Genomic DNA, 13,461 nt, shown 5'->3' with positions numbered 1-13,461 from the left:
ATCGTGTGAGGGGGAAAACAAAACAATGGCTAAATTTGTAAACATTTTGTGACCAAAATGTTTTTTTGCTCTTTTTTTCCAATTTAAAAGTGGGGGGAAATTTTTGAAACCCTCTTATCTAGTCTTCCCAATAAGCAAAGAAACATTCAGGAAGTGATGAATTCCACGTCACATTTCCTCGTTGCAATTGTAGTCCACAAAAATTGAATCTTATTATTATTTTTTACTGAAAACAAAAAAAAAGAACATCCCATAAAAATCAAACGATATTCGTATAAGTATACGAATTGACTTCCGGTTTTTCTTTCTGAGGGATTGACAGGAAGGTTCACTTTCATTTTTTATTTTGGTTTTTTTTTGTGTAGAAAGCGTGATTATGCTCTTTTTTCGGAAAGAAATTTGAAGTTTCGCAACTTGAAGAAATAATTAAAATTTGATAAGAACTCGTAGGATTAAAAACGACAAAGCCATGTTAAAATTTTGAACCTTTGTGTATTCTCCTTCTGAAAATGATATTTTCAACATTTATCTCAATGAAAATCTCTATTTCATACTTATAACAATATTCATTTAACTTGTAAAAAACAATTTTCTCCAAGCTTTCATAGTAAATGAAATTTAGTTTCCTACATTTGAGTTTCTACCTGACAATTTCGTAACGAATACTTTTCTCCTACTTTTTCTCAATTTTGACTGGCTTCTTTTCTCTTCGTACCCTCTTCTTGTTATACAACTTCCGAATCTAGAATTACATCCAGGTAGCACACTGGAGGGGCCTAGTCATCTGGAGTCAATACGTCCTCTGAGCCTAGTAATGGAGGAAGAGGGCTCCAGACGTCGGCCTAGCGACGCTGTGCTCTGCGAATGCAGTGTTCTGGCCGCCCGAAGGACCACCGCCAGGTCTCGGACTAAAGCGATCGTGGTGAACCCGCGAACTTCGTCACAGCGACGATTCCGACGATTTATCGAGAGCATTGTCCGAAAAGTGTTTGATAACCAACGGAAATCTCCGCGGGATGTAAGTTTGTTTTTTCTTCTTCTACTGCTACTATCGTCATAGGGGTTGAATAAATATTCAATCCCACTTTTTCACCCCTCATACCGCAAAACCATTTTCACTGTGTTTCCGTCTGACTGGCTAACTTGCAGTGTTCTTCGGCAAAAGTGTAAAGTCAATCGCTCGTCTCATATCCCCTCTATCTCTCTCAATCCCTCCCTCTCACACTTACAGATCCTCCCTCTCTCAGTCTTGTTGTCTCTCTGGGACAAGAAAAAAGAAAAAAGTGGAGATCCGATCCCGTCGGGTTCTTTTTTTTCTCTATACATCTTCTACTTCTATATTGCCATCTGTTTTCTGTGTGAGGGCTGTTCCAAACAATTCGATTCTTATTTCTTTTTTGCTTCGAGCCACTTGAAAAAGTCAGGGTGTCAAAATTAAATCCTCGACTATCAATTCGCTATTCCTTCCACTTCTAGTCAGTGAAAAATGTGAGAATCAGCGGAAAATGCAAACGTTTCCAGCCCCTAGAAACTTCCGGGTCTGGCGATTGTTAAGAAATCGTACAGTAAGTTTGAAAACAAAAAAAAAAGAAAATATGTTTATTCAATCCGATAATATTAGGCCAAGTAAAACGTTGATTTTTTCGCTGGCAAATCCAAAAAGGTTATCGTAACATTTATCAGCATAGGTAAATATGAAAAATTTTGGTTCAAAATGGGGGTTCTAAGAAATGAATCATTTTCGAGCAAAAAACCAATAAATTGTACTGATTTTTGTTCATTTCAGAACGTCTCCGCCGCGTCGGCCACTCAAATCCAAGCTGATGTCACTCCAGCCAAGTATGTTTGCCAGCTTACCGGTTACGAAAGTCACCGAGTTGTACTCCACTCTTTAGATGAACAAATTTGAACAGCATGGCCCCGGGGACTATCAACAAGAACACTGTTCATCGAAAACCTTTTTTTTCCTACCCTTTTCCTCGTATTTGAACTTTTGAGGATTCTAGAAAGTCCACGTTACTGAAGGTCTACTCAAAAGTTCACGTTACTACTGGGGATGTGTGAAAACCCAACTAGTGGTAGTTGTTTGCTCATCTCCCATATGCTCAAGCTCTTTTTCTTCCAATCACTTGCTCTTCAAGCCCTCATAGGTGGGAGAGTCCGGGGTAGACACAGCAACACCGGGTGTTTTTCTTGCTCGTCGCTCCCGCGTAGGATGAATTTGAAGATGATGATGATGGTGTGACGCAAGAAGAAAACAAAGAAATAGACGGAGGGGGGAAACAACCACTAAACTTGTCACCTGGCGGTGCAAATCAAAATAACCGGAAGTTGTCTGATCATTTAAAACCAGAAAAAAAAAAACATTCTTTTGGGCTAGGAACTTTTTCGCTCAAACATCTTTACAGATTTCGTAGCAAAAATCATGTAACACTGGAAATGTAACCGTTTTCAGGAGTGCTCACTTGGCTGAGCTCAACGTCGTGTCTCCACCAAAACGGACTGCATCGGCACCAGCTTCTCGCTTGAATCTGAATGGAACTCTGGATAGCAATGGAAACTATGGACGAAAAACTGCATCACAATCAGATCTAAACTTCTCCGCGGAGCTGTCAGTAGCTGCTCCAACAAAACACACTATCCCAGAGCTGGATCTTTCATTTGACAACTACATTGATGATCAGTATAGACCTACGCCAAAAGCGGCGCCAGTTATCACTCGACCTCTACCGCCGAAGCCTCAGGCGCCAAAGGAACCGTAAGTTTTTTTCATGACGTGAGATAAGAAAAAAACTTGATATGGGATATTCAGAATCTACTACCCACAAGGTAAACCAGTGCCACAATTGCAAAATGACACAGCTTTACGGCGAGTCTGTGAGGTCTTCCGATCGTTCCCAAATCAGAAGGTGAGAAATTGATGACCTGCGAAACGACCTAAAACTCGGGTGATTTATTATAGTGTACACTGGAGAACATGCCAGCCGTGTGCGAGGCAGCCGGACTTCCGATGTACTGGAAGATGCCCGTTTTCTTGGCCATCACCCAGGACGAGGATCGACTGGCTACACAAGTTGACTTCACGTCGTGGTGGAAGGCGATGACATCTGTTGCTCATGACGAGGCGGCCAGGTTTTTATTGGTTTTCCTCAACTCGTTTCGAATTTTCCATTTGATTCAGATTTGTGTACACATTATCGATGGGATCCAGAAGTTATTTGCAACCGGAAGACTTTTACGAGTTGATCATGGATATTATTCATACACATCCAGGATTGGCGTTCTACAGAGATGCCACAGAATTCCACGACAAGTATTGTCAGGTTGTAATGACCAGAATTTTCTGGAATGATGCACACTCATGGTCGGGAAAACTGACTACCGAGAGGTTAAGGAAGGGAGGAGTGCTTCCAGCAATCAGACAGCTTCAATTTGATGATGATATCAACAAGTCCCTGAGATATTTCAGGTATGTAACTGTGATGAAGTTGAAAGAAAAATGTTATTGAAAAATTCCTGGACATTTCTGATGAAATAGTATTGATCATTGAGAATTTTGTTCTAAAAAAATGAAGCTAAAATTTCACAATTTTCCTTCTGAAAACAAAACTTCACAAAACACTCTGTTCAGCTACGAGCACTTCTATGTGGTCTACTGTAAGTTCTGGGAAATCGACTCGGATCATGATCTCAAAATCTCAAGCAACGACCTGGCTCAACATGCTGGAGGAGGTAGATTTCTATGATAGCCGATGTATTGAAGTCGTCAATATTATTTTTTCAGCTCTAGTCCCGATGGTGGTAGAAAGAATATTCTCAGGCGCGGTTTGCGCGAATCCAAATCTGAAAAACCCACAAGCAGAACTCGGATTGGCGGACTTCACTCAGTTCCTACTGGCAGAGGAGGACAAAACTCATCCGACTAGGTAATTCACTAGCTTTAGGATTTTTAATCTAATCATTTTGGAAATTTTCAGTGTTGAATATTGGTTCCGAATTCTTGATTTGGACGGTGATGGACTTGTGACCCTTTACGACATGGAACTTTTCCACAGTCAGGCTCAACGGAGGTTAGCCGCCGAGGGAATCGACTCCATGGCATTCCAAGATGTTGCCTGTCAACTCATTGACATGCTTAATGTTCCCGGTGGAGCAACTTCATTCAGATTGAGTGATCTGAAAAAGTCGTCACTTCGTGGAAGGTTCATCAACACATTTGTGAACTGGAGAAAGTTCTTCGCTCAAGAGACTAATGAAGGATCAGAGTCACCAAGAATAGAGGATGAAGGAGGCCAGGAGCTAACCGAGTGGGATCGGTAAGTGAGCTATTCAAATTGTAAATTTTAAAATTACCAATTTCAGATATTGCATCGAAGAGTACGAGGCAATGATGGAGGATGATCAGGCGGATGCTGAAACTATGTAAGTTTTTAGTTCATCTTATTTTAAATTAAACTTTATGCATCTATAGGAAGGCAATGAATGAAATGGTTGATAAATTGTGTAGGTTGAACAGTTAGTATGGTGCTTGTGTAGAATTCTGTTCATTTATGTTATCGCCTCTCTTTTGTTCCGTGACACTTAATTTTGGTTATTTTCAGTAGCCTAAACTTGGAGGAGGACGACGCTCGAAGTCTCGCGTTTCATGACGTTCTGTGAAGTGCCATAGCTCTCTTTGAATTTCGACACAAAACAATGGGTTTTCAAATGTACGGTCATAAAATTCTCAAACAGTCATCACACATACAATCATTTATCCCATCTCGCATGTTGATTCCTTCGAAGTTCCAACAATTCCCAGTTCCTTCTTATTTCTTAGTTTGCTCGTTTCGTCTCACTTTTGTCTCCTCTCATGATTTCTTCATTCCCCCAAATGATATACCAAATTTTTTTCGCATAGGTTTATCAGATAATTTATTGATAAACGTGCCATATTTTCTTTGTAGAAGAGAATCCATCACACTTTTTTGCACAATTTCTCATATATTCTCTTGATCAATTCTCTCCCACGGTGCTATAACTTCTGTCAGATTTAAATATTTTTTAAAATCCGAAAATACAAAATCAATGTTTTAGATAATTGATTGTTTTATTTCATCTCATCCTGTTTCTGATCATTCGACCAGGACACACACAATTGGTACGTATAAACTATTTCTTCGTGTTTTTATTCGTTTAAACCATACACTATCAACAAACAAGTCCAGGAGGAAGAAGATTTTCATATACAAAAAACAGTTTATCAACGTTTTTCCCTCGTTGAGAAAAAAAATGAAATAAATATAGAAGAGGAATTACGAAAAGAAATGATTTTGTTGATAAGAAAAAGAAAAACACACAAAGTTTCCAGAAAAACGGAGCATTTTATACAGAAAATGAATTGATGGGGGAAAAAAGAAGAAGAAGAAGACATTGAGAAAGTTGGGAGATGACCCGCGAGAGTGTAGTGCTGTAACTACCTTACATTTACAAATATAAGTAAGAGAAAAATTAGGATATATTGGGCATTGGAGCATAGCAAAAGAGAGTGGTCACCGTTCATCACATTCATCGAATCTAGTCGAGTCTATCTGATTTTGGGAGAAGGAAGAATAGTTTTTAACCCTGTACTGTGTCATAGTAGTCGACGTCTGTGTCCTTATTGTCGGCCGTCGTGGAGCATCGGTCGGTGGCGCAGAAGTCGGCGGAGATGTGCACCATGTCCTGGGAAATTCAGATTTATTAGTTGATTGGAGTTCAAATTTTAAAAATAGGCCTTATGATCGATGGGGCAGGGGTATCTTTTTGGGACCGATGTTCCCATTAAGGAAAGAACAGTTCAACTTGTAACCACTCTTCTGTGATAGACTCGATTTTTTTTCAATTTCCATTTTTCTCCCCTACTCACATCTTCAAAGCTAACATTTGCTGCTTGTTGAGTATAATCGAACATAATTGGAAGCTGAATTCCACTCTTCAACTTTTTAGCCATATCCTCATTTAGAATCAACTCGGTCAATGCATTCACCAAGAACTCCAGTGAACCCTCATCAATGCCATCAACCAACGAGGCGACCTGAAATTTGGCACGATTAAATTCCCAGTCATTGGTTCTTAAAAATGCTTACATCCGAAACCTTGAACTTGTCGATTCTCAGTTCACCATGAAGGACGAAATCCTTGAATGAAGGCTTATCCAGTTTCACCTCGGCGTTCATCGAAGCGGTAAGGAAGCGGCGACTGCGATCTTGTTGCTGGAATAATGACACAATAAGTTTCGTCTTGATTAATGAGAGAAAAATGAACAATTATGTGTATTCCCTAGTCCAATCATTATCATAAAACCATACCTGCACGAATGCGTCCACTCTACTGTCGATGTAGATAGTCATGTTGTTCTTTTTAAGCACAACTCTAGGATATGATACGGTATGGGACTTGATAACAACTTCTCCTCCTGGGAAGCGAGTTCCGAGAGCTGGAAATAAACAAGCATTCAAATTCCGAATTCTAATATCTACCGCTTACCAGGAAACAAAGTTCCAGCACAAATATCTCCAGTTCCACAATCGGTCTTCAAATATCCCACCAAAGCGGAATTGTTTGTGGCTTGTCTACTGATCTCGTAATCAAACTTGCGATATTGATCCATCCAGAAAAGCAGTGAGCTCAATGTATAGTTGGAGAGATAGAAATCAATCATATGTCCCGAATCGGCAGTTGGAACTTGAAGTGGTGGACTACGGTATGGAAGACGGAAGTCGTTGAGGCGAGTTCTTCCTGAACCTTAACATGGAAATCGTGGTGAGGAGGATTGGTTAGTGAAGATGTAGAATTTTTCGTTAGACTTACCTTGTCTCAAAATTCCGAATGAGTTTCCTCTATGCTTCAACGTGATAGCTTGATTGGAGAATTCAACAGGGCCTGAAAACCGACAAATGTTTCTCTCAAGTCACCAAAAGGCATGCTCTCGTTTTTCCTCAACACACGCATTTTCACGTCCACTCTCTCCCTCTTCTCTCGCCCCTCTTTTCATTCCTGCTTGCGTGTCGGGTATTTAAACGCCATGTGTCTCTTTTACTTTCGGCCTGCTTAGTATAGTGGTTAGTACTCCACGTTGTGGCCGTGGCGACGCTGGTTCGATTCCAGCAGCAGGCAACGCTTTTTGTTTATTTATATTTTTAGGGATCATATTCTTGGAAGACGTTCTGCTTACCTAGAAGGGCGTAATTGATGAAGTACTGCTCAAAGAGGGAAGCACTAAGTGGAGTATTCATGATTCTGTTGGAGAGCACTGGTACGAGCTCAGCGTGGAAGGATGGGCAGACAACCTGAAAATCAGCTATCATCAATATTCTACAAACTGAGGTCACCTGCTCAACAGTCTGTCTGATGAAATTTTGCATATGTGGAATATAATTAGCAAGCAGTGTAGAATCAGCTTGGCTAAATTGAAGCTGTAAATTGTTTGCAGCCACTTTGCAAGTGATCAAGTCAGTTTTCAAGTGACCGTCTCCGTTGACTCCTGTCCAGAGAAGAAGTTCCACATTTGTTCTGCAAATAATAATACAAAATGTTTCATTTTCATTCTAGAAGTCTTAGACTCCTAAACTTGTTTTCAGATAGATTTTTTTTTCTTTTTCTGTTCATAAAAGGTTGCTGCATTATCACTTTCACTATCTCTCAGTTTATCCCTCATTTTTAACACACATTGCGTGTGTATTAAACTATTACACTATCACTCACTTGTCGAATGACAACGGAACATTTCCTGTGATTTCGCCTTGTGTTGTTAGCAGGCTGAAGCTTGCCAACAAGGTCACATTGATGTTGGTACCCTGGAAACGATGGTTGAGAGATAATAAAACATATCTATCTTACTGTCCAAGAAATTCCTTTTTGTGGAACAATCGACATGGAGGAGTCGAATAAGAGCTCATCGAAGGAGATTATCCGGGAGGACCGTAATGTGAAGCGAACCTGGAATCAGAGGTAGGTAATTTTCAGATTCTTCCATTTTTTGCTTACTTGATTAGTAAGTGGGGCACTGATATTGAATTCTAGGCCATCTGAATTCATAAATTTGATAACTCTATCTTTCAACTGATCCGAAACAATGCTCAGAGCCTTTTTGTTTATCCTCGTCACAAATCCTGGAGACTTTCCTTCTTCGGCGAATAAACTGTCTGAAAATTCAAAAAAAATTCTTGGATTACAAGCAAATAAGTTCTCACTTGCAAGACTTTGCTGCTGTGTGACATTGCTCAACCCGAGTATGACAAGTAACACCCAAATCATCAGATCTGTAGAAAATAAAATAATTAAAGCAAGCGGTTTGTCTCATTTTTCGAGTGATGATCAAAAAACAACGTGGGTGAGAAACCAGCTTCTCGTTTTGTCTATATTCGATTCATTCAACAAAAAAAAAGTGGTAATGAAAGTGAGATGATATATACTGGGAGGTAGAAAAGTGGAGAGGAACAATGCTTTGGTGAAGGAAAGCAGAAGTTGCGTAATCTGTGACTGTCTTTTTTGGCGATTGGAGGCGGACGATTATTACGCAGAAGATGGGGAGAAGAGTCAGAAGGAAAAGGGATAGATGGGTATTTAAAAATAAACCGAGTTTTATAGTTCTCTAGGGTATTTTGTTTTTTATTTTTTGTACTTTGTTTTTTGAATGAATCAGTTTCCCCCAAATTGTTTACTCTTGTAATCATAGATAACTGAATGCGTGGAAATGGATCTTCTATGGGAATTTCAAATTTCAACAGGTCGGCCAAATGTGAAAAGTCGAAATCGAAGATGCGTCGGGTGAGATTTTGAGATGATGGGCGAAGGGATTGACTTGGGGTCTTAAAGGAGGGCGACAAAAGAAAAAGGAGAGAAGATGAACTAGATATATGGAAAGACAATATCTGAAAGCGAAAATAGGAAGGGGTAGAGGAGGAAGGAAGTGTGTGTTTGTGAAAGTGAATGGAGAAAAGTGTGGGTTAGGATGGGGGGTTCTATGAAGGCAAAATGACTGAGATAGGGATGAGTGGAATTGTTTAAGCTTGTGGTAATAAAACAATACGAAACAGACGAAGAAGTTTTTATGAGCTATCCAGAGTTTCAGAATTTTGATAATTATTGAGTAAATGATGGGGATCAGAGACGGAACACTAATACAGTCAGTAAGTGTTACCATAGTAGCCAAGTAATTATGATAAATGAAACAAAACTACTTGAAATTCCACTGAAAAAAAATTTCAAATAAGAGTTTTCTGTTTTTATTAAATTTTTAGAATATTTTTTAAAGATTGTGCTCGAGGATACTGAATGTGAAAATAGACTATGGTTATTCAAATCTACACTCACTAAATGTTAACTAAATGGAATTTGCTCTCTCCAGCTATTCTCAAAACTAGAAGATCATTAGAACTACAGTATTACCCATCCCCTCATCTCATATATCCGTCAGAGTGAAACTATCATACTGCTACTATGGCTAGGTCAGTTTAGACTGTCAGAACGCGGTAAACGAAATTCTCATCATTTGCCATCAAGCTTCACAAAATGACTGAATCGGAACTGTTCAGACAGAAAAAGGCTAAAGCGAGATTTGGGTAGTAGGGAGGAGTCACACCAAAAAGCTGATGTCGGTTTGTGTAAACTTGAGATATAGAGATGAAGTCAACACGTTGAAAAAAAAGCGAAAAAAAAAGAAATCGAGTAAAAACTGAAATAGAGAAAGTTGTCGATGAAAAATAGACTACGAACGCGATAAGATTGAGAGATATTAGAACAACCTTTGAACACATATCCAAGCGCAAAATATGAAAAAGTGAATCGAATCGGTAAGCGAAAAAATGTTTTCTAAAATGCATCTCAAGCCGACCTTGAAGATGTCAAGAAGAGATCACAGCAAATAGTAGGCACCCATAGCCAAATTATTTATTCCGTCCTATTCTCAATAGCTTGTTGAAGTTAAAAGCAGAAAAAGGTAAGTAGACAAGCCGAAACGCGGACGGTGTAGACATTCAAAAAATGGAAATGAAGGACGGAATGGAAAATCGAGCGCCATTTATTCTACGTGATGTCATAGTTCGGGAGGAGTTCGAATTGGAGAAAATTACTCCCGGTTACCAAATAAATTGACAGGAGATGGCAAAAGAATAGGGGAGGAGAGACAAGGGAGGACAATGCTTGAATCATCCCAGGGACACAGTAACTAGGGACGCGGGCGGAACAACAAACAAGAACAAAAGTGGTATTATGCATCATACACAACACTGATTTGCCATTGTCTCCCGAAACCGTCCTTTGTAGTCCGTAGTAGCAGTTTTAGTTTAGTAGTAGTCATCACTCGACCCTTTGCCTTTTTCAGTCATAAAACCGAAAAGAGAGAAGTGATTTGGCTACAAAAGAAAGGAAACTCATTCAGGGATGGGCGAATGTTCACGCTTTAAAAACATTAAAGTGGCCAGGTCGAATGGTAGTAAACGACCGGTGGATATTGGGTATCATTCTGAAATTACAGCATTTAATTGCCTTTTGTAGTCTGTATGGACAAGTTGGACAAGCCCAGAAGCGTATTTAAAAAAAACAGTTGGCAAAAGGTGTCGAAAAACATTCTTCTGGACAATTCTTATTTTCTAGTCTGCTGAGTCGCTGAATTCGCTGAACTGAACGTGCTAAATTTGGATACTTGACAATGGAGGAGCTCTGAAATCTTGGGTAAGGATGAAAATCATGATTACGAATGAATAAGATTTATAAACTTTGAATGTGCTAATCTCAAAAGTGGAAACTAAAAGAATTTCATTTTTTTGAAAAGTAGAAAAGGCTTTTTTCTGTTAGTTTTCCATTCATGAAAAGAAATAAAAAATTTAATTTCTATATTCAGCTAAGCAACTCTAAAATTACGAATTTTAGCTAGGTGACTGAGTTTTTTTGATAAATTTATATAAAGTAATGTTTCATAGTTCTCCTAGCATCAGACAGTTTATTTGTTTCGGCAAATATAAAGAATATGTGAAAAATTAGTTTTTGCTGATCCTATCACAGAAAATATAATTGAAATTCAGGTTGCTCTTTTAACCAAATCATGCTAACATCCTGCACTCAGAAAAAAAGTAGAGATGATGATACGGTACGGACGAACGGAAAAAGCGCGAAAGTAGGCCGTCAACGTTTGAGACATGGATAGAGAAAGAGCGACGGATCGATGTGACGGGCGGGAAAATCAAGGAGAAGAGGAAATCATGGAATGAAGAGGTATAGAGTATACATAAGATACAGCTTGTGTGGCGTGGCGCCAGAAGACTCTGACGGATAAGTATATGAGACACTTTGGAAAATGCGCGTCACTGCTTCTTCTCCGTCTCTCTTCCCGTCAGAAGCCTAGGGGCACCCGCCAGGGGGATACGCGGGAACAGAACAGCAGGAGGGCTTAAAGAAAACATAGTAGACGGCAAAGGAAGATGAAACTACGCGGCAGCACTACCCCAACCGATCATCATCATCATCATCATTGTCTTCCTCGCCATCTTCTTCTTCATCTCCTGCTTCTCCTCACAATTGCATCTCTTCTCCTTTTCCGACGTCTTCTCCATCTTTTTCGACATCTTCACCATCTTCTTCAAGCCAGCCGATTCGGACTGATCTGGACCGCTTTGACACACAGCTGTCCCTGTCCCCACTGTCTCCATAGCGCTCTCATCTAAACCTGAACCCGCATTTATCCCCTCTTCGTTTCTCCTGCCTTCTTCGTCTTTTCTCTTCATACATTAAGCTGCTTTTCAAAATCAATTGACATTGTTTCTTCCATTTCTTATAGTTCAAAAAAATACAAAATTGTAAAAAATAAAAACTCGGATTAAATTAAAAACAAGAACAAACCTCGGATGTCAAGACTCCATTTTTTTTTCAAAATTCAGTCAGAATTATGTTTTCAAAAAGATCGTTCTGTAATCAGAACTGTTATATATTTTGTTAATTCGAAGGATTTAAAGAAATAAGGAGTGATGGTAACTGTTATCAAATGAGTTTCATGATTTTTGAGAATCAATAATTTCACACATAATTTCAAAAGAAACACGATCAATCTAACAGAAAGGTCATATAATTCTGCAGCTTTTTTGAATTTTACTGTACATGGATCTCATCTTACACGTTTGCCTCCTCCTGACGCTAATCTATGGCAAGACTTTCTCCAAAATTATTACACTATCAAAATGATCAGATTATAATAAAATCCTTGCCATCTTCATTTTTCAAATACATCTACAGTAATCTCACTATTCGCTTCAGATCGGAACTACAAAAAATTGGCGTTTCGCATCAAAATGTTTGCTGTCTCTTGTTTCATCCAATGGCATCGAAATCGACAAAAATCTCTTTTTCATCTTCAGCACTTCAACCTGCCACGAGATGCGGATTTTTGATCGTCGCGCTTAACTAGCTAGTGTTAGAAAACAGAAGACAAACGGTACAACGATCGTTCAAAAAAAAAGAGAAAAGGTTGAGAAGAAAGATAAGAGAAACACAATTTTTACAAGTTTTTACAACGCAGACTTGAAAAAATGAAACACGATTGTGAAAATGGGGAATGAGAAAAGAGAAGACGAATAAGAAGAAGCAACATAGGAATAAGATACAAACATACAACGATGCGGGTTCAAACACGTTCTAGATGAGACTATGAGAGTTTTTTTAGTTCTACAACCACACAGAGACACTCACATCCTTATCCCTAATCTGTCTTCATTTGGGCAATGTCTGTTGGAAGGGAGACCGTGTTGAGTGGTGGGGGACGCCCATTGATATCAGTTAATGATAAGAGGAAGTGCAAAGTTTTCTGGATTCATGCCAGGTCTATAGAGTGTCTTTTCGATCTCTATAAAATTCTCAGTGCATCTGAAATTTGGTCAGCTCAACGTTCAGGAAGGGAGACTTGAACACTTTTTGAAGTTTTCTCTGAAGTTACGGTGTGCGGGTTCGCTGTTGTATAGGTCGGTCCACAAGCTGAACCCCTCAGATCGCTTATATGAAAGAAAATTTTTAAAAACCAATTTTTTCATGTCTCTCCACTTTCAAGTACAAAATTAGCAATCTAAGCAAATTTATCTTGTTTGGGTATCTCTGAAATTTTCAAATCGAAAACAATATTTTCGAATTTCGTTTTTTAAGAAACACTGGAAAGAGAAATTTTTCAATATGCAGAGCTTTAAAAATTATTGTTCAAAGAATTATTTCAGATAGTTTCAGGCAGTCTTTTCAAGCACAACTTTTCAAGTTTCATTAGCTTCATCACATTTCCGCGAGATCCGACACCTCTGGAGTCACATAATAATTTGAACATCAATAAATAATTTAAACAAATAAATATAAGACCTTTGCATAGAACTTTGAGGGGGGTTTTGGACAGTATCTGATACAGAATACGACTCATATCCATATTGGAATGGGTGAGAGGAAAGTTTAACGACGACATTGAACACT

General features: G+C 38.9%; 2 protein-coding genes and 1 non-coding gene across 3 annotated transcripts; 2 read left to right on the top strand and 1 right to left on the bottom strand.

Moving 5' to 3' along the window:
- Window positions 1–814: 814 nt before the first annotated feature.
- Window positions 815–4,659, top strand: CBG16342 (the record flags this gene model as incomplete). Its single annotated transcript, XM_002643562.1, has 11 exons — window positions 815–1,018; window positions 1,787–1,839; window positions 2,456–2,758; window positions 2,813–2,909; window positions 2,963–3,132; window positions 3,182–3,469; window positions 3,632–3,732; window positions 3,785–3,926; window positions 3,978–4,316; window positions 4,363–4,422; window positions 4,602–4,659. 11 exons carry the CDS (start codon window positions 815–817, stop codon window positions 4,657–4,659), a joined length of 1,815 nt encoding a protein of 604 aa, XP_002643608.1.
- Window positions 4,660–5,598: 939 nt separating this feature from the next.
- Window positions 5,599–8,277, bottom strand: CBG16343 (the record flags this gene model as incomplete). The annotated part of the gene is made up of 12 exons (XM_002643563.1): window positions 5,599–5,703; window positions 5,888–6,055; window positions 6,108–6,233; window positions 6,330–6,457; window positions 6,508–6,759; window positions 6,832–6,903; window positions 7,196–7,310; window positions 7,353–7,533; window positions 7,726–7,817; window positions 7,861–7,959; window positions 8,008–8,165; window positions 8,214–8,277. The coding sequence occupies 12 exons, from the start codon at window positions 8,275–8,277 to the stop codon at window positions 5,599–5,601; spliced, it is 1,560 nt and encodes a 519-aa protein (XP_002643609.1).
- On the top strand, window positions 7,066–7,137 carry CBG28554. Its single transcript has one exon. It is a non-coding gene (tRNA).
- Window positions 8,278–13,461: the final 5,184 nt, after the last annotated feature.

The sequence above is a fragment of the Caenorhabditis briggsae genome, assembly GCF_000004555.2.
Source record: "Caenorhabditis briggsae complete genome, chrX, whole genome shotgun sequence".
In the NCBI taxonomy this organism is placed as follows: Eukaryota; Metazoa; Nematoda; class Chromadorea; order Rhabditida; family Rhabditidae; genus Caenorhabditis; species Caenorhabditis briggsae.
The sequence above is the reverse complement of the archived record's forward strand: the minus strand, read 5'-3'. Positions and strand labels throughout refer to the sequence as shown.